The sequence below is a fragment of the Numida meleagris genome, chromosome 2 (assembly GCF_002078875.1).
Source record: "Numida meleagris isolate 19003 breed g44 Domestic line chromosome 2, NumMel1.0, whole genome shotgun sequence".
Classification (NCBI taxonomy): domain Eukaryota; kingdom Metazoa; phylum Chordata; class Aves; order Galliformes; family Numididae; genus Numida; species Numida meleagris.
In genome coordinates this window covers 53,423,503-53,445,616 of record NC_034410.1, presented here as the reverse complement: position 1 = coordinate 53,445,616, position 22,114 = coordinate 53,423,503, and the positions used below count along the sequence as shown (strand labels likewise).

Genomic DNA, 22,114 nt, shown 5'->3' with positions numbered 1-22,114 from the left:
TCTAATTTGCCACTCCTCACATTCTTGTAATAGTCATTCCTTCATTAGGAATTAATCATCAAAATAATCCAAATTAATCATGTAATGGTGTCACATTCAACAGCAAATTTTGCAACTCTAGACAAAAATTTTCATCAATAAATATCTACCAGAATTATTCCCTAAATCCTAACAAAACCAAATGTGCTGATAACATTCAGAACAGACTACAAGAAATACCTTTTCCTCAAATCTCTAATGAATGCAGATTTCCTAACAAAATTCAGATGTCAAACTTGGGCTGTATCTGCTCTGTCTTAAGTACAGAAACAAATCTGAAGTGAGAAACATGAGAAAGGTGGCTCTTTAACAAACACTATAGAATGGCCTGGGTTGAAAAGGACCTCAAAGATCATAGAGTCTCAACCCCCCTGCCGAGTGCAGGGTCGCCAACCACTAGACCAGGCTGACCAGAGCCACATCCACTCTGGCCTTGAATACCTCCAGGGACAGGGCATCCACAACCTCTCTGGGCAACCAGTTCCAGTGCGTCACCACCCTCTATGCGAAAAACTTCCTCCTAATATCTAACCTAAACCTCCCCTGTCTCAGTTTAAAACCATTCCCCCTTGTCCTACTGCTATCCACCCTCGTGAACAATTGTTCCCCCTCCTGTTTATACGCTCCCTTCAAGTATTGGAAGGCCACAATGAGGTCTCCCCGGAGCCTTCTCTTCTCCAAACTAAACAAGCTCAGTTCCCTCAACCTTGCCTCACAGGAGACGTGCTCCAGTCCTCTGATCATCTTGGTTGCCCTCCTCTGAACTCGTTCCAAGAACTCCACATCTTTCTTGTGCTGGGGCCCCCAGGCCTGGACGCAGTACTCCAGATGGGGCCTCACAAGAGCCGAGTAGGGGGGGACCACCACTTCCCTCTTCCTGCTGGCCACTCCTCTTTTAATGCAGCCCAGAACATAGTTGGCCTTCCGGGCTGCCAGTGCACACTGCTGGCTCATGTCCAGCTTCTCATCCATCAGGATCCCCAAGTCCCTCTCTGCAGGGCTGCTCTCAAGGAGTTCTTCCCCCAGTCGGTACAAATACCTGGCATTGCCCCAGCCCAAGTGCAGCACTTTGCGTTTGGCCTTGTTGAACCTCATTAGGTTCTCATGGGCCCACTTCCCCAGCCTGTCCAGGTCCCTCTGGATGGCCTCCCTTCTTTCCAATGTATCGACCGCACCGCTCAGCTTGGTGTCATCTGCAAACTTGCTGAGGGTGCACTCAATTCCATCATCTGTCACTGATAAAGATGTTGAAGAGCACCGGTCCCAAGACTGAGCCTTGTGGGACACCACTCATGACCGGCCTCCACCCTAACATAGAACCATTGACTACAACCCTTTGGCTGCGACCAGCCAACCAGTTCTTAATCCACCCAACAGTCCATCCTTCAAATCCACAGCTCTCCAATTTGGAGAGAAGGATGTAATGAGGGATCCTGTCAAAGGCTTTGGAGAATTCCAGGTAGATGACATCCGTCACCCTTCTCCCATCCACTGATGCCATCACTCCATCATAGAAGGCCACCAGATTGGTCAGGCAAGATCAATTGCCTGATCAGGCAAGATCAATGCTGGCTGTCTCGGATCACCTCCTTGTCACGTATGTGCCTTGACATGTCTTCTAGGAGGATCTGCTCCATGATCTTCCCAGGCACAGAGGTGAGGCTCACCAACCTGTAATTCTCCGGGTCATCCTTTCTCCTTTTCTTAAAAATGGGAGTAATGTTTCCCTTTCTACAGTCACCGGGGACTTCACCAGACAGCCATGATTTTTCAAATATGATGGAGAGCGGCTTGGCAATCACATCAGCCATCTCTCTCAGAATCCTAGGATGGATATCATCTGGCCCCATAGACTTCCATACATTCAGTTTCATGAGGAGGTCTTGGACTTGTTCCACTGTTACAATGGAACGGAATCTGCTCCTCTCACCCACACCTCGAGGTTCAGAGTCCTGGCAGACATGGGGAGTCTGACCACCAGTGAAGACCAAGGCAAAGCACTTACTGAGCACCTCAGCTTTTTCCATGTCTGAGGAAGCCACTTCTCCATCTTCATTTATCAGAGGGGGAACACCCTCCTTGATCTGTCTCCTCCTGCCTATGTACCTGTAGAACCCCTTCTTGTTATTTTTCACATCCCTAACCAAGTTCAGCTCTACCTGCGCCTTGGCTTTTCTGATCCTATCTCTACACATGCGGACAACAGCCCTATATTCCTCCCAAGCTACACAACCCTGCTTCCACTTCGCATACATTTCTCTCTTTTCCCTCAGTTTAAGCTGCAGCTCTTGCGCTCTCAGGAAGGTGTCCTTAAAGAGCTGCCAGCTATGCTCTGTTCCTATGCCCTTAAGGACAGTTTCCCAGGGGATCCCACCCAGCAGTTCCTTGAGCAGCCAGAAGTTCGCTCTCCTGAAGTTCAGGCTCCTGACTTTACTCTTTGCCAGGCCTGCATTCCTCCAGAGGGCAAACTCCACCAGGGCATGGTCACTACAGCCCAGGCTGCCCCCAATCTTAACTCCTCTAATGCTCTCCTCCACAATGGCGAGCACCAGGTCCAGTAAGGCTTCACCTCGTGTCGGTCCATCTAATACCTGGACCAGGAAGTTATCCTCAACAGAATCCAGGAATCTCCTGGATTGTCTGCTGCCCGTCGTGCTGCTGTCCCAGCAGATATCCAGGTGGTTGAAATCCCCCATCACAAGAGCCTGCAAACACGATACCTCCTGCAATTGGAGCAAGAAGGCCTCGTCAATAGGCTCCCCCTGATCAGGTGGCCTGTAACAGACCCCAACCACTAGATCTCCTTTATTGGACCGATCCCTGATTTTAACCTATAAGCTCTCAACCTGGTCATGGCTGTTACTCAGACACAGCTCTTTGCAATTTATCCACTTCCTAACGTAGAGGGCAACTCCCCCTCCCTTCCTGCCCTGTCTATCCGTTCTCAAGAGGCTGTAGCCCTCAAACAAAATGTTCCAATCATGGGATTCATCCCACCACGTTTCCGTGATAGCAACCAGATCATAATTTTCCAAGCACATCATGGTTTCCAGTTCCTTCTGCTTATTTCCCATGCTGCGTGCATTAGTGTAAAGGCACTTCAGCTGGGCTTTCCGGCACACTACCTTTCTAGAGGGGCCCTCCCTCAAACTTCCAGAAGAAATCTGAAGTTTTCCCCCACTGCCTCCCAGAGGGACACGAGAAGGTATCGGACAGGGGGTTGGCAACATCACCTCCTCTGAGGAGTTCCCAGCAGACCCTACAGGATGGGTCGGAGGTTTTTCCTCACAATCTCCCACAATGACAACATCCCCAAGCCCTTCTTTGTCCCACTGACCACCACCCTCTTCCCCCATCAAATCTTGTTGAAATTTCTGAACTACTCACTCCACCCTAGTGAGCATCATTCTATCCCCATCCCCCTTCATACCTAGTTTAAAGCTCTATCAGCAAGCCCTGCCAGCTCCTGGGCTAGGATCTGCTTTCCCCTTGGAGACAGGTGAGGCCCATCCGCAGCCATCAGGTGCCGAGTAAACCGCCCCATGATCAAAGAAGCCAAAGTTTCTGTGGTGGCACCAGCCTTTCAGCCACTTATTCAAAGCCTGTGTTTTCCTAGATTGCTCCGTATCCCTCACTGCCCCAAAAGGGAGAGAGGAGAATACCACTTGTGCTCCTACTCTCTCAACCATTTGCCCTAAACCCCTGAACTCTCTTTTGACAGCTTGCAGGCTTCCCTGAGCGATTTCATCACTGCCTGCCTGGACTATCAATAATGGGTAGTAATCAGAGGAGCGGACCAGACCCGGGAGTTTTTAGTGATGTCCCTGACGCGGGCCCCAGGGAGGCAGCACACCTCCCTGCATGTCCAGTCAGGCCTGCATATGGGGCCTTCCGTTCCCTTGAGAAGGGAATCGCCCACCACAGTGACTCTTCTGTCTTTCTTGGCAGAGGCATTCTCAAGGCATGGGGATGACCACCTCGCCCTGGGCTCCTTCCTAGGCAGGTCCTCCCTCGCCTCCCCACACACTTCCCCTTCAATTTCCAGCACCCCAAACCTATTGCTTAGGGGCACCTGGGGGAGTGGGGGAGGCAGGCAGGGAGTGCGCCCATGACACCGAGCCAGAACTCTCTTCCAACCCTCCTCACCCGTCAGGTCTGTCTGACTGTGACAGGGCAGGGGGTCCACCACTTTTCTGGAGTTATCTCCCTGGCACCCTTCCTTGCAGCATGCCAGCGAGTCACTCCACCAATCGATCTCCCGTTCACACTCTCTGATGGTCCTCAGTCTTTCCACTTCCTCCTTGAGCTCCACCACCAGGCTGAGCAGATCATTCACCTGCTCACACCTCACACAGGTGTAACTCCTGCCACCCTACCCCGGCAGCAGCAGACTCAGGCACTCCTCACAGCCAGAGACCTGAACAGCCAGGTCTATACTATAATGAGAGAGATAAAGAAAAAGAAATATGCTTCTTGTTTATTTCTCTTAACGTATTAAAAATAGAAAAAACAGATGGATCTTGTTCAATTTGTCAGTAGCAATCTGCTAAACTAAAACTCACTATGGCTGTAAACTCACTGATTTTCATGTGCCAACAGAATTTTCTATTTGCAAATACAACTAAAGAGAGAGGGGAGAAGGAAAGATACTGCAGTACAATTCCATCAGGTTTTTTGCACTGTAATATTTAACAGCTCTAAAGAAAGGTAGTAGTAAAAGAACCAATAGAGAAAATAAAACTTGAAGCATCACCCTGCATCAGAGACTCCTGCTCAATTAATGGGTAGAACTGGGATACTGAAATTGGACATCTGAATGTTGATGAAAGCCAAATTCAACTGGCAAATTCTTAGGAAAGAAGATATCCCCTCCAAAAGATATCCTTGGCAAAATGATGCTAGGAAGAATCTACAACAGAGATCTTCACCTAAGGCAGTGCTAATACTTCGAGTGGGGACATCTTTGAGTACATGGCTATTAAACAGAAATTAGCTCCCTTCAGAAAAAGATTAGAACCAACCAAACAAGATGTCTAGACAACCTTCACAATTACTCTATACATGAAACTTCCTTGGTTCTAGCAACCTGGCCCAATCAGAAGGACTTAAAGTGAACAGGTTCACTTATCCCATAGTCATAGGGCAATACCATTATCAGCTTTATCATCATTCAAGGACAGCAAAGCAACAAACGTGGCACAGAGCAAAATGTAGTGCAAGATGGACTCTTTGTAACACAGTGATAGCCATATAAAACTTATAGAAATCTCTCTGGAATCAAGGAGAAGGCAGCAAGAACAGAAGAATACATATCATTCATCCAGGAACTGAACACAAATTTATAGCTTTCTATTCCATATCATTTCACGTGGTACAAAATAATTCCTTTCCTAATTCAGGCCACCTGCCCTGGCTCTACCCCACAACCTGCTATCACGTCACAAAGGCAGTGGCTCTTCTCTGCTGAGTGGCACAGCCTGGCCTCAGGCACACTCCCATCAGCAACAATCAAAACATTGGTGCGCAATTAACAGTTTTGGCTGAAATCAGGACAATATTCACCTCTCATTCCGTACCATTTACAAACAACACTTTCTCACACACCCTGATTAATTACATAGATATCATTGGTGTCTATGGGCCACCCCTCTAAACTGCCCACAGAGTTCATTTAGTCCATGACTAGGGTTCCATCTGTTATAACAGTCCAGAGCAGGACAGATGTATGGTGCTGGATTGATGCATGTTGGGGCCAGCTCTGCTTTGGAGAAAAAGGTATGAATTCATTCCACTTTAATCCAGGTAATTACTGTAACACTGTTGATTATTGGTTCTTCTCACTCAACATCAATACCCCTTTGAGGTACGCACTGGACTTCCCCAACCTTATGCAGTACTGACCAAGTGAAACCAGGACAGATGGGAACAAAGAGAGAGAAAGGAGAAAGAAAATTACTTGGTAAAAACATGCAGTAGGTAAAAGCTTCCAAAGGAAAACACTCTAAAATGAGTAAAAGGGATTAATGGAGATTAATGAATTCAAGGAGGATGAGATCAAGAAAAATCTGAAGCAGAAAGTACATCTGATCATAAAGATGGGGATTAGAAGAACAGATGAAATTAGCTTAAGAGAGTAGCGGGTTGGGTTTTTTTTCAGTTTAAGAGAAAAATAATGCTGTATGTGGCTACTTAAGACAGATCTATGCAGATCTATGCAACAGCTACTGATAAAGAGCTTCAAAGGAAGCATTATACAAAGAAAAAAGATCTTCTGGTTGTGAATCCCTGAACTCTACTCAAGGAATGGAGAAACTTTACATACACAAAACAGACAAGTCTAAAACATACAAATTTTATCACAAACATACTGCTTTTATCCTCAAAAATGCTGTCTGCTTCTGGGCAAGAATCCAGTAAAAGATACGAAACCTAGAGAGTTATTCAGGAATGTAGAAACCTATTATTTGCATACATGAAGGACTGGCACTATTTGTTAGCATGACTCAGGTGAAAGTTAACTGCCAAGAGACACAAAGCAAGTGACAGCAGAAGTAGCTTATCAGAGTACAGAATGATGCAAGATACAGCCTTAAAATAACAACAAAGTCAATTAAAAAAAAAAAACACCCTAGAAACAGGTCTTCATCCCATATACTAGAGGACAAACTAGTGCTGAAGCAGGAAGACAGTGTGTAAGAATCATCCTTCTGCAGATATTCCAGTTTCTTATTCAGAGAATTGAGTTTATTCAAAGCTCTCTTTGGTTCTTGTCATCTTAAGGACATGCACTAGACTGAGAACACACACACGTATCACAGGAGATGGAAGCAGAAACTTCTTAACTGCAACTGCATTGACCTAGTATTTGAGAGCTGCCAGGGACATCTCTAGACACATCTGAAATACAAAAATCCATGATGCTGGTGTCACAGAGCTCATTACGTCTGCCTCATAAAAGTAAAAGAAAACAGTCAGAGATAGATGAAGATTTAATAATAGTTATTAATACCTAATGATTTCATTCAGGAATCTTCCCCAGGCTATGACAAGCTTATACAGCCTACTGGTAAGAAGCTCCTTCCTTATTACAACACATCACACTTAAATAGCACACCATCTTTCAGTGAGTGGAAGATTATATAGCCAATATAGCTTCAAAAGTTCTTTTTGCTGTTGAAGTGGAGAGAATTATGGCAAAAATACTACAGCTGACCAGACAGATCAAAGAATCAACATGATCTGTACTTTCTTTTAGAGTTCTGCAGTGCACATGTACCCACTTCTTGATCACAAAGGAAAAGTAGGAATTACACAAACCATCCACCTAGAGCTCACCAACAATCTGATGTGAGTGGACACATTCCTGTCACAGGAAAATAACAGGAGATGGCTTTACTTTGATTCAGTCTCCACAGCAGCATTAAAATGTTTGATTAAAAGGGAGAACAGTATACATTCTGTGAAAATACGTTCTGTACAAGCACTGCTGAAAGGAAGCTAGCATCACAAGCTGAGCAAGGACACCACTCCATTGGCAAACATCCACTAGGCAACAGATAATGCATTTGACCCTAAGCAATTAATCCAAATGAATTAAACAAAACTGTAAGTATTGAATACAAAAATAATATATATAAAAATAATCTAGTATTACTGAATACAAAAAGAATCACAAGGACAGCTTTTGCATTATTAGCAATTTTGTGGGAATTATGTCATATTTATTAACCTGAATTTATGTAAGTACATGGAAATCAGAGATAAAAAATAAAAGAGACCAAGGATGATGAACTGTACTGTTAGCACCAGCATCTTCCAGATTTTGACTGACAGTAACCTTCTTTACTGCTGTCTCTCCATATGCAAGGCTTATGTTTTAACTGCACTGTCATTCAGGTAAGACAAGTTACCTTTGATGAGAGCAGTTAACCAATTCCAAGAACATTGTGTGGCACTTCAAAGAGGAGAGGGAAAAAAAAAAAACAAGACTCCAAATAGGAATCACGTATTTAAAAAAGACAGTGCTATGTGTATTAATGAAACTCAGAGAAAAAAGTATCTCACTAAGGACTAGATGTTGCATGATTACATGATACAACATCTTATTTCATTGAGACAAAATTCGAACACAATTACATGAACTCAAAGAAAATGGCATTATTAAACAGGACTTAACACAGTAAGCTCTTAAATCATTAAGTCTCAAGACATTAGAGCTTAAATTATGGTTTCATTAAGACCTTCAAAGTAAACCATCATGCAGGTAAGAGAATAAGAACCAAATCTAACTCATTACTATGCAACAACAGTGAATATCCAAGATTTTTCCTAGCAACGTATCATCCAAGTGTCTTTCTTCTCTTAAGTATTACTTGAAATTTCATGAAGAGAAACTTTCCTGCGCTACCAACTTTCCTGGAATTTTGTTTTGTTTTGTTTTCCCCAAGCTTTTGTGCTATTTCAGCAAAAAAGCCTAGTTCCATCTTTTTGCAAGGTCTAGCATTATGAGAAATTTTTTAAATTACCAGATAGGATCTTTATTTCTACAAAAACAGTACTTTTCAAATATGTTTGGCCAATTCACATGATGGCAAGGTGAAGGGCGGGTGGATGAAAGTGTTACAGAGATATGTTTTTAAATCACTATAAAGTTCAAGTAAAATTACAAGTGCAATTTGAACATTTTATTGCTTGTTCTTATTGTATTCTAGGCATTCTTCTCCGTTTGCACTGAGGTCTTTGACAAAATTCCCACTCTAATTCAGAAACTACTGTTCAGAATAAACAAAAAAAAACCTCACCAACTGAAGAAAATTAAAATAAATGGAAAAGAATGGATGCATTGGATGCAAAAAGCATCCTTTAATTCACATTCACCTGTTACTCAGGCACAGCAGCTGTTTCTTAGTGATCATATTGCCAAGATAGAATAAGTTTACTCACATTTCATGGTCATTAATTTGAAGGGTTTTTTGTTTTGTTTTTTTACATAGAGAAAAAAAATGTATTTAATACTATACATTAAAGTCCCTCTTATTTTTGAAACATAATTTAAACATTAAACAACACAGAAAAATGCTGCTATGGAAGCCAGAGCATCAGTCTCATCTAATCCTAGGTGGAATTTGCCTCTAGAGTTTAACAACACAGGGCTGAGAAACAACAGAATTTTATCAGATTGTCCAAATAAGAAAATATTGTTACCAGATTAATATACAACAGCAACACTCCAATTTTTCAAAGGATTTCATGAGATTGGAATTTCATCATGTCAAATCTTATAGAAGCATAAAAGCAATTTCTGATTCCAATAAAAGCTCAACAGCAGTGAAATCTAGTGAAGGGTAAGATATGCTCAGGTAAGTAAAAGTGCATGGATGTCGGTGGGGTTGTTTTAATAAGTTGGAAGACAGAAGCAGAAAATCTAGACATATGTTGATTTGTGCAAGCATTTTCTGCTGGCTACGTGAGTAAATGGTAATACTGAGAATACGCAACTGGCTTTAACTGAGAGCATTATCTAGTCTGTGGGAATCACTGGCCACAGATAGAAAAAGAAAGGTGTGAAATTAAGAACAATACATCAAGCAGAGGAAGAAAAACTAAATACAATGGCAGTCCATTTGCAGAGGTCATATGCAGAAAAACCCACAATGAACCTGTCAGGCATAATCAACTGCTCAGAGCTAAACCATTTGCTTCAAGAAAGGAGACTCCAGAGAGCACATATATACACAGTAGAAATACCCCAATTTCTCCCTCCAACAAAACAAGATACATAACCCAAAATAAGGAAGAAACTGCACATCTCCCCTTCTGGAGAATTAGCCTCCCACACAAAAGGGAGAACTGGGTGGGGGTGGTGGGGGTCACATGAAAGCTCTGGAAAAAAAAAATTGTCTCCAACCTTCCCACCTTAGGAGAAATCCATTTAGATTTGAATTTCCCTGCAACTCTAATGTTCACAAACCTTCCCTGCTCCCCAACTCCCTCTTGTCTTCATGTGTTCTAAAAGAGCAGTAAGAGACTTAAATTTACTAATGCAATTTTTCTGCCAGCAGTCATTCCCGTTTTACAGAACAGAAATCAAGGGAACAGGTAGACTGAGGCCAAAACAGTCTCTCAAACTGTCTACGATTAGAGTAGAAGAATATTTGAAGAGATATCCAGAAGAAAATCACCTGAAAAAAAACTATATGATTTGAAAACAGACAACGGGAAACCTATAAGCATCTAGATGTGCAAAATATTGCTTTGGTGACAATATATACATTTTTTGTAAAGCATACATTTGAGATATAGACAATCAGTGTTTCAACACTTTAAAACATGTTCTTGCTTTGGATACAGCACTGTTCAATTATCTATGAGCTGGCAGAAACATAAGTTACTCCAACCAGGAACAAACCTGGTTTGCTTACTCCACGCAAATGCATAAAAAAAATGTGGAAAAAGTATTTGCCTATCATTCAGAAAAAAAGGTTTGAGAAAAACAGGAAATGAGGAACAAAACAGGAAATCTATGAGTCCAACCTAATCCTTACGGATATAAGAAATTAGGAAATAAACTGAACTTAAAGAGGTGTTTTGAGAGCTATTTTCAAAGACATCTAGCATGCCTTTATTCAAACATTTTTTCAGTCCTCTTCACATGACAAAAACTAAGAGCAAAAGGTAATCTATATACCAAATTCAAACTTTCTCAAGTGGTCTCCAGATTCTCACTTCCTCTTGTGATTATTTGGCAGACAGTTTATAGCTCAGATTATATAGAATATATAGTATTCATCTGGAATACTACGTATGCAAGCACAGGTTTTAAAAAAAAGTTTTAGTTGGTGAACTAAACCAACTAAAGTATTTTCAGTATTTTTCAGTATTTTCAGTATTTTTGAAGACCATGTATGCATAACTGTAATCAGCTAAGAGATGCTGAAAATTGATTCTCTAAGGTTTGGTGTTCAAATAAATGTCAGAAGACAAAGTCTACGTTGAGAACACAGTTTTGCTCAGCTCACTTTTCCTAATAGCTTCAGTGTGACCTTATCTCAAAAAAAGAATGGCGAAATACAAAACACATTGAAATATTTTTACGGAACAAGTTAACCTGAAACTGAAGCATAATGAAAAAAGTAGCTCAATACAAATAGGGTAACATTTTACATTTTTCAGTAAGCTGATGCTACACTGTGGTGACAATAAATTAAAAAAAAAAACAGCCCAGCACACTAAATCCATACATATTTGTACACCATTGCTGCTTCCACCTAGATCAATGAATAAACAGAAGACAAATTCTATTCTCTAGGCCGAATAGTCCTAGCTCCCTCAGCTTTTCCTTGGAGGAGAGATGCTCCAGTCCCTTTATCCTCATTGTGGCACTTCAGTATGTCCATGTCACTCTCGTACCGCAGAGCCTAGAACTGGACATAGTACTGCTACTATGGCCTCACCAGGGCCATGCAGAGGGAAGTGTAACTTCTCTCAGCTTGCTGCTAACACTTTGCCTAATGCAGCCCAGGATACCCTTGCAGCCTTCCTTTCAGCAAGGGCACACTGGTTGGCCCATGCTCAACCAGAACAGGTGGACATCAGGGCCTTTAATGCAGATCTGCTTTCCAGTTCATTGGTCCCTGGCATATATTAGTAGGTTGCTACTTCTCAAGTGCAGAATTTTGCACTTCTGCTTACCAAATTGCTTGAGACTCCTGTCAGCACACTTCTCCATTCTGTCAAGGTCCCTCTGGATGGTAGCATGACCCTCTAGTGTATTAGCTACTCTTTCCAGTTTTGCATCATCTGCAGACCTTCTCCCAGTACACTCTGCCCTGTCATTCATATCATTAACAAATATGTGGAACAGGACTGGACCCTGTATTCATCGGCAGGGTACACCACTAGTTACTGACTCCTAACTAGACTCCACTCCACTGATCATCACCCTCTGGGCCCAAATGTTCAACCAGTTTTTGATCCTCCTCACTGTACACATCCAGCTCATACACCAACAGCTTGTTTGCAAGGATCATACGGGAGACAGTGTTTCAAAGGCCTTATAGAGACAGACAACATTTGCTGTTCTGCCCTTATCTACCAGGTCAGACATTTCACTGTAGAAGCCTTTTGAGTTGGTCAAGCTGACTTCTCCTTGGGTGAATGGATGCTGACTGCTCCTGATGATATTCTTGTTGTTCACTTGCCCAGGAATGGCTTCCCGGATCAGCTGCTCCATTATCTTCCCCAGGAAGGAGGTGAAGCTAACCACTTCCCTTTTTGAAGTCAGGAGTAACATTTACTGTGTTCCAGTCCTCATACACTTCTCACCAAACTGTCACAATCAGTCAAAGATTGAGAGTAGCTTAGCAATTGCACCTGCCCATTCTCTCAGAACTCCTAAGTACATCCCATCATGGCATATGGAATTATTATCCAGTTAGCTCAAGTATTCCCAGACCTGATTCTCTTCCATCAACAGTATATCTTTGTTGCTCCAGATTATCTCTCCGGCCTCTCCTTCCAGTCCAGCTACCATTGTTTTCTTAGATTTTATACTTATCCATCAGCTTACTATTGTGGTCTAACCCGGCAGACAGCAAAACATCACAAGCCTTTCACTCACACTCCTCGTCCACAGTGAGATGGGGGAGATAACTGAAAAAAAAAAATTGTAGAACTCGTAGGCTGAGAAGAAAACTATTTACTGAGACAGAAAAAGAAGAGAGAAATAACAGTAATGACAATAATATACATATATTTACAAAACAAGTGATGTACAAGCATCTGTTCACCACTCGCTGACTGATGCCCAGCCAGTCCTCAAGCAGCAGCAGCCCCTCCAGCAAACTCCCCATATTTTAGTAGTTTTTCCCATGACGAGATATGGTATGGAGTATCTCTTTGGTCAGTTAACGTCAGCTGTCCTGGTTCCGTCCCATCTCAGCTTCTTGTGCTCCTCTCAAGCCCCCTTGCTGGCAAGATACTATGAGAAGCTGAAAAGCTGAAACATCCTTGGCTCTGTACAACATTGCTCAGCAACAACTAAAACATTGGTGTGCTATTGTAAACTGAGAAGCAAAATGGTTGATGTCCCAAATACTTGGTAGAAAAATAAAAGGAGATCACCACACTAACAAGAGAGTGGTTGGAGTAGGGCACCTTGCAAAGTCAAGACAGTGCTTTTCCAGGCTGATTTCCTTATCTTCTGAGACGATGCAGACCTGTTAAGCAATAACACACAAACTCAGTGGGTGAGGGAGAGATCTAGCAAACTCCACCCGGGTGCTAAAGAGGTTCAACTAATGGTCATTTCAGCAGGGGGAGAATGAGACCCCCTGCAGTCCTTCCAACCCACTGACTCATTTCCAGATACATGGCAGACTGAGCATCAGGAGTATCAAAACAGGTTTAATTAAGTTCTCCCAGTACCACAAATTATCTTGGGGAAAGTGATTGGATAGGATAGTAAACAGTGTAGTCACCACTCCACCTATCCCACAGCACAGAGCCTCATTGCTGCAGACTTGAACATATTTTTTTAGTTAAATACAGACTGTATCTGATAATGAGTCCAAGCTGCCTACCGTCTCCTCTACAGGTCCTTACTTCAGTAGCTTCTCATATCAATCCCACACTGCCCTGGGTCTTTCAAGTCAAGTAACCTCACAATTCCAGTGTTGTCAGTTCCCTTCAAAAGCTCAACAAACAACACTCCACACTGAGTAACAAACACTTCAAATATCAGGAAACAGACAAATCCAGTGTTAACTGGTATACTGTAATGAGTATACCTGGAGATCTTGTATAATGAACTCCCATCACTAAACACAGATCTATCTTGTTTTCTTATACTGATTTTTCAGTTGTGGTGAATGAACTACTACCATGTTACAGTGTCACTGTATGTCTGTTGTTGGCTGACAGAAAAACAAAATGTCTTTGTTATGAGATAAAAACTATCAGTCCTATCTTTTGCACAGCATAAATAATACAGCCACTATCAGCACAATTGCTTCAGTCATTAGTTTACTATCTTTTTTTTAAACAACATTTTCAGCTGAAGGGCACAGAATAAAGACTCAAGACATCTGGGCCATGAAGCTAGTGCTGTCATGTGTCATAGGAGTCACAGCCTGGTGCCAAATATCACCACTGCTCTGCAGCTGCTGGTGCTCATAATCACAAATGGCACTAAGTGGTACAATGCTCTGCTGTGTCAGCAGAGACGAAGAGTCAACAGAATTAATTCTTCTCATTAGATTATGGTGGCTTATTCCTCTTCTAGAGTCTTGTACTTTTACGCCTGTTGAGAATCACTCCAGAAAGCCTTAGGAAGTACACATACCCACAGATTATAAAGGAAAAGATTCGCCTAACTTCTTGAGAACACATGATTTTTCTGAGCTTAGTGTCCAAATCCTGTCCTAGAAGGAGGTCCAATTAGAAAGCCTTAGTGACAATCCCCAGAAGATCTCCTTTCCCTGGAAGAGCAACAGCCCTCAGACCAAACACAGAAAATTAAAGCTGTAGGCTTTTAAACCCTGACAAGACTAACAAAAGGCCAAGATCTTTCTCCCTTTCTTTCTTATGTCACCTCTACTAACTCTGGCAAATTTTGCCTTTCAATCTCAAGATAACAGACAAACTAAAGACCAGTTTATAGAGCAAGAACTGCAAAGAGCTAAACATTCAATTCACAGTTTTGATCTAAAACAACAAATACGCTTAAGAAACAGAATCACTGGAACAAAAGGGAACGACAGTTAAAAAGGCAGCAAAGGTACACACACACACACAAAAAAAAAAGAAGAACGTAATAATAAGGCAGAATAATACAGCCATATGCAGGAGAAAAATGCATCTATTGAAAGTTATGCTGCTGCATAGGCTTGGTCTGTTTGCAGCAGGAAAACTTTATTGATGCAGTTAAGCGAGCACGAATCTTCTGGATTCAACAGGACCTCTATCTCAACTTTGCCATCAAAGGTTTAGAAGCATCACCAGAAACTTGTGCCACAATCATGAAAGGAGAGTAACAGCGTAAAACTAAAATATTCACCATGATACTAAAGACTTAAACAGTTTGGCTGGAGTTCAGGTATAGGGAAGGGGTGATCTTTCTGGATTTCCAGGAAGCCAGATAAACCATCAACTCTGACTGCTACATTGCAACACTGACTAAGCTGAAGGCTTTGAACTTCCACAGTCAGTCCAAAGAAGAGGAAAACCTCTCTCTTGCAATACAGTAATGATGGGCCCCATACCAGTTTGAAGACTGTAGAGCACACTGCCTACCCTGGCTGGACTGTCCTACCACACTCACCATATAGTCTGGATTTGGCACCTTCCAACTGTTGCGTCGATGAAAGATGGACTGCATGGGCAATGATGTCAACATAGCAGCTGTGAAAGTGTGGGTCACCTCTGCTGGTGCAGACTTTCACAAGCACAGCATACAGGCTCTTTTTCACTGTTGGGACAAATGTATAGCTAACAGTGGTGACTATGTTGAAAAATAGTGTTTTGTAACCGAGGATTTGCTCTATCAAATAGTGTTACTGCACTCTTTGTACGTGTTACAGTGTCCACGGAAATAAGTAGGAGGCATTGCTTTTGGAGTATTGACAAATAAGGAAAACAGGAACACAATCTTCCCTGCTTCTTAGTGAAAACACTGATTTTAATTCTTTCACAGTCTTGTAGCAATGGTTAACTACTGCTGAACTAAGTCCAAGCTGATCTCAGGTGGAAGCACTCCTGTAGGGACTTGACAGATCCAGAGTGTGGGAACTAGGCTAAACAGCTGACTCTGCAAGATGTACTATATATAGAGTATGAGTGGAACTGTTCAGGGCACACGAAAATTGTTGTGAAGATTCTCCATGGGAACAAAAACTTCCTTTCTCAAAAAGATGGAGGAGCATTTTCTGGCCTTTAGAACACATGGCTTCCTCAGCAACAAGAAAACATGTCAAAGCAACATACGAAACTATTAATGGAATCTAAGAGGACAATTATGCTTTCACTTGATCTTTTACCAAAAATATTTTTAAAGGGTGGAGAGTATGGTATATTTGTAAAGCTTCTGTAGATTAACTAGCTTTCAATAACAATCCTGTATAGAACTGCAAAAATTTGTTTAAGATTTAACACATAGTAACATCAAAACAAACAAATGTTTCCATGGAGACAACTACCTAAATAAATGTTCATAATGGATCCAAGCCCTGATGTCACCCAGGCCTGCCTGCAACCATAGTAACATGTCAGTATAAACAGAAATATTTTGATTTTTCTGTCTAATAATATCATAGAATTAACAGTTTTATGGCAGTGCTTAAAGTGTTCTCTTGTAGTACTGAGTGATAACACTTCTAAAATAACAGCAGAGACATTTATATCATGGCTATTACCATATTAACTACATACAACAAATGAAGTATGTGTATGGCATCGCTAACATACCACATTCCTGAGAGCAGTTGTTGACCTCAACAAAGAAATTTAAGTTCCTACAACAACATGCCAGAGTGCTGGTCAGAGATCAGTAACACCTATTATTAGATATTCTGCTTTCCTTAATATAAAAAACCGTCAAGTTCTTAGACTGTTCTGTTGTGTCTCACAGTCTTGCAGGATTAACAAGAACACAGACATTTTTCATACCAAATGCAGAACATTTCTGTGCCCTTATCCTGTGTCACCAATGAGATTGCTTTCTCTAAGGCAGTAAGATTCACTCAACCCATCTTGCAAGCACACTAAAAGAAGCATGACCAATAAACTTTTGCAACTCTAGAAGAGTTGCATAAAAGAAACAAGTCAGTTAATACACAAAAATTCCAAGAAGGCAGGCAATCGTTTCAGCTACTAAAAAGATAATCATGGAATTCCCATTCCCATGAAAACCATTCATTTCTAAATGTTACTGCGTATCTGCAAGTTGTATGTCACTAAGCTCGGTATACCCAGAATGCATTACCACTCTTAACATATCAAATACAAAGGACAGATGTCAATATACAATTCAGATGGTAAATGGAAAAAGGAATTCTTGGAGAGAATTCTTGGAGAAAACTAAAATATGTATATTAAACTCCACATTTTACCAGAAAACCTGAGCTGAAGTTATTACAAAAAAAAAAGTGAAAAAATATTTCTGGTCCTGTCATTAAAATTTCATGCCCAGTAATCTGTAAAATGTTTTCTTCTCATAGAAGAACTTAACTTTCTTTTCAACTGTAACAGTTAAGCTAAAAAATTAAAAATAAATAAAGCATCTGTAGCAGAACAATAAATCAATCCTGAGAAAGTTAGCAAGATGACAAACAGGGATATTATACATAGAGATAGTACTTATTTTTTAGTATTCTAACAAAACTTGCCATTGTCGTTCACTACAAGCATTGCTGGCTAGAAAGCAAACTCTGCTAAACGCACTCATTTCCCAAAGACCTGACAGAAAATTTGTTTGGCTAGATGCAAATGTCATTTTATACAACAAAACATTTCTTCTAGTATATGGACTGTGTTCCCTGGCCTACTTCCAATAGCCACCAATATCGTCTCAGTGAAACTCTATGGATGGCAATCAGAATCACGGGTCAAAGTCTGTCTGTCCTGTGAGATAAGAGCGTAGCTGGTGAACATAAAAGCAGCAGCGAAGTACAGAGCCTTCAGATACCCAAAAACTTAACTCTTTCATTTGGCATGGGAGCAGTACACTGCAGTTTTCTGAGGTGCTGGAAATTCTTTTACGGCATGGAATGTTTTTTTGTTCAACAAGGATGCTAAAAAAATAAAATAAAACCTGAATTGCCAAACAAAAATGACACCAAAAAAACCCCTAATGCTCTGTTTCGAAATAGCTCATTGTAAAATAAGTAAGGAGTTATGTAGTGAGTAGGCCTTTCTTGATGCACTCCAAATCTATCGTTAACCTTTAGCTTAGGGTTAAATCTGAAACAAAAGAAAAGTAGTTTTAAAATATACACAAATAAGGAAAGAGTAAGTAACTAATAAACAATTAAGATAACTGCAACAAACGCAAAAGTATTCCAACTACTAAGTAATGGAGGGAGAGAGGAAAGATAGCATATCTCTTCTGAAATGTCAACTCTTAACAGTAATCTGAGAAAATGGTGAACAGGCACACTCCACAGAAGCAGACAAGAAACCCTGAGCCAAGCAGAGACTGCTGAACAATAGCAATGTGATGCAGTGAACATTATTCTTCAGCCCTAAGTCCCTGCCACCTGACTCCTGCATAATGGAACTGGATTCAATTTACCCTAGCAAGTATCACAACAGATATTACTTTAAATCAGCTAATTATCACATAGTTGCCCTATCATTAACTTGCCCAGACGCCAATATGAGGAATTAGTATCAAGATGTTTTTTTTTATTTCCTGTAATGAAAGAGAATTAAAGTTGACAAAAGCTAAAGAAATTTAAAAAAAAATGCCAGCATCATACATCATAAAGTAAAGAAAAAAAATAGCCAGTCTGGTGTTACCAGTACCCTACACTTTAAATACAAGCAGCTGTTTTGTTGGACATCAAGATTATGTATGGAAAAAGGGCTTAGTATATATTCCACCTCAGCCTCACTTCTTTGAGGCTGAGTTTTGTCAAGATGCAAGACTGCATCCTGACTTCGTTCAGATATTATTCAGGAAACATTCACAGCATTTACTGTAGTAAAAAAAAAAAAAGTGTTTGTTAGGACATATTCAAGACAGATACAGGTTATTCCATCTCTCTGCACTGCATTACTCTTCAACACCTGTTATGCTGAAGTCAGTTTAAAGCAGCAGGCAGAAACTGAAAGCAACAACTTCACTAAGGAACATTTAAATAGATTAACTGTGACAAAGGCATAGTGGCTCACAAGGTCTTTGAGGAACCAAAGATAAATTTAGATGGTTATCCATAAAACATATTGGAGAGACAAAGAAACAATAGCAGAAAGGAACTTACTTGATTTTACTGAAGACAATGTCAACATCTGTGATTGTCACATTCTTCCCATCTATCACCTGACAGTCCTTACACAGCTTAGACCAGTTCTTCCCATGCATTTCTTTCCCTGTGGCTCTTGTATCACCATGGATAGCAAATTTTCTAAAGGCCTCTTCCAGAGCACTTATTTCTCCTGCCATAGCTCCCTCATGGGAGCTATTTGAATCACAGGATAATCGTTTTGCAGCTCGGTCCTTTGTTGGATCTGAAGGAGACCTTGGAGGAGTCTTGTTTGCAGGTTTGGTCGACTTTGCCTTATTGTCAGCCATTGTGCTACAAGGAAGAGGAAGATAAACTTTGTTACCTTAATTTGCAATAGAGCTTACTTCCTATTAAACTACAGGCTACAGTCTGACATGTCATAACGTAAGAGTAAGCGGTCCATGAAGATCATGAGAACTCAGTGCCCTCCACAAAACAACTGAAGTAGGAAAATGACATTCCAAAACAGGGCACAAACCTAGTTTCACCATCTTTACAGCAGACAACAAGAGAATACTTATTGTTTGCTTCTTTTTTTTTAATGACAAGATGAATTTTAATGACAACATGAATTCATCACAGTTGGTCTGTACACTTGAATAAGAGTATGACTTCTACATTACAGGCATTACTATCCATATTGTTTTTAAACAGAAAATAAACAGTCCTTTATCTTCTAGTCCTCGGCTTTTTCATTTTTAATTAAAAAGGGAGCAAAAATACTCATGTTTTAAAGGGATAACAACTAAGGTTTCCTCAGAAATTCTTGGACGAAACTCTCCAGTTATTTCTCAAGTTCTTGCCCAGAGAACTGTAGCTATAAAATTCCTTTAGAATTAATATGTCCAGAATGCAGGAGCACTGAGAAGGAATGTGCCTTCTGCCCATCCACTATTTGCTTGGGAAAAGTAAGAGGCCCTGAAAAGCCTATGGACAGGGTGCATCCTGTGCCTGTCCCAACAACTACATGTATACATCTGCTCACACACAGATCTGTGGTGCTGCTACCAATTCTTATCCATAGAGAAGTGCTTCAGATATCAGAACTTTAGAAAATACTGGCATAAGGGCTAAAAAGCCCACCATACTTAACTTGCCCATCCTTCTGAAATCACAGCAGTACAAGGTAAGTGGCTAATATATGCACAGATCAGTATGGATTTCTAGTTAATGTTTGATTTTTGCATCAGATGGGAAAATTTTGCTTATATACTGTATTTTGATTACAAATTCATCAGCAATGGAAACACTTTTAGACTTCTGCTTCTTTCAGAATTGCTTAGCCTCTGTTACTGGAACAACCAAGGCTTATCCTTTTCTGCACTCTGCAGAACCAACCATAAATGCTTGTTAGGCAGCAGTTATTAAGCATGAGGCCAGCCAGGCTCTTGAAGGAGAAACCTTCACATTCATAATCTCTGGCTGTAACTTGAAACGGTCAGACCAAACAAAAATCCATGATGAACTCTAAATCATCACACTTCGAGTTAGAGTCTAATACCTTACACACAAGAAAACTAAATTCAAGTTTTGTAGCAATAACGCCAATATTCAAACCTCTTCCTTTAGATGTTTCTGTTTTTCCAGAATCTGATATTGAAATAATTTCTTTGAACAGTCTGCATTATTTAATTCCCAGCAAATTCTCATTATGTTCTCTCCAATCTGACAGTGGTACATTCTAACTGAACCAAAGAAATTCTAGGGAGCTCCACTATTAGCCTGACACCATTAATAACAACCATAAACCCATACTTGAGGAATTACGATCAACTTACATTGATGAGAAAACTATTGTGAAAATAGGAGCGACAACAGTCCAATAAGCATTCTGAATTTCTAGAGACGAGACTTTTAAAGCACGATTAGAAACAACCTTTTAATTGAAACTGTACTAAAAGATCTTTGTCCTTGAACTTGAACAAATGTAGCATGGTCAAAGCTGTACTGAATGTTCTGAATACGTTCAAGTAAATTTTTAAAAATCTAGTTATATCTTAATCCTCTTTTGTTTACACTGTCTGCATAAGTACTGGAACAAATCAAATGTTAAATTAAAAAATTAATATGACAGAAATAAGAAAAAGTCTAACCCAAGTGTTATACGTGTACCTATGAAATAATAAAAATAAATTCACTGGCCAAAAATGGAAAATTAGAAGCTCATTAAAAAGTTAAGCATTTAACCAATTCCCATTTCTACTTCCTTTGTGCCCTACCAGCTCTCCAAAGAACAGTAATTTTACCTTAAACTTTTCTGAAAGTGTCCCCACAGTGAAACAACAATTAATTTACTTACAGTAAAATGTAAGCTAGTACAACTATTACAGATATATACATTTTTATCAAAACCATCTCTAGAGCAGACAGTAATGTGCACTCGAAGCCCAGAAAGCCAACCGTATCTTGGGCTGTATCTAAAAAGGTATGGCGAGGAGGTCGAGGGAGGTAATCCTGACCCTCTACTCTGGTGAGACCTCACTTGGAATACTGCATACAGATATGGAATCCTCAGTGCGGAAGAGACACTGGAGCACATCCAGAGGAGGGCCACAAAAACAATCCAAGGGATGGAACACCTCTCCTACAAGGACAGGCTTAAAGAGCTGGGGCTGTTCAGTCTGGAGAAGCAGCAGCTACGAGGTGACCTGATAGCAGCCTTTCAGGTATCTAAAGGGGAGCCACAGGAAAGAAGGAGACAGGCTCTTTAGCAGGGTCTGCACTGGTAGGACAAGAGGAAATGGTTTCAAACTAAAAGAGTAGAGATTTAGGTTAGATATATGGAAAAAGTCTTTTACAGTGAGGGTGGTGAGGCACTGGAACAGGCTGCCCAGAGAGGTGGTGGATGCCTCCTCCCTGGAGACATTCAAGGCCAGGCTGGACCAGGCTCTGGGCAACCTGATTTAGATGAGAATGTCCCTGTTCATTGCAAGGGAGTTGGACTAAATCATCTTTAAAGGTCCCTTCCAATGCTGAGGATTCTATGGTTTTCAGAGATAGTTCCCTCTTGTTCTTATCAATTCTGTCAAGAAGTCATACTCAGTATAAATAACCTTTAAAGATAAGACAAATGT

The 22,114-nt window shown here is 40.8% G+C and overlaps 1 protein-coding gene across 3 annotated transcripts in view; it reads right to left on the bottom strand.

The window, feature by feature from the left end:
* TPPP (tubulin polymerization promoting protein) overlaps positions 1–22,114 on the bottom strand; it is a 67,681-nt gene that overhangs the window by 29,316 nt on the left and 16,251 nt on the right. For all 3 annotated transcript variants that reach the window (XM_021385378.1, XM_021385380.1, XM_021385381.1), the window contains one exon: positions 19,017–19,331. In XM_021385378.1, the coding sequence (XP_021241053.1) occupies positions 19,017–19,327 (311 nt within the window). In that variant the 5' untranslated portion in view covers positions 19,328–19,331. The remainder of the gene's footprint in view (positions 1–19,016; positions 19,332–22,114) is intronic.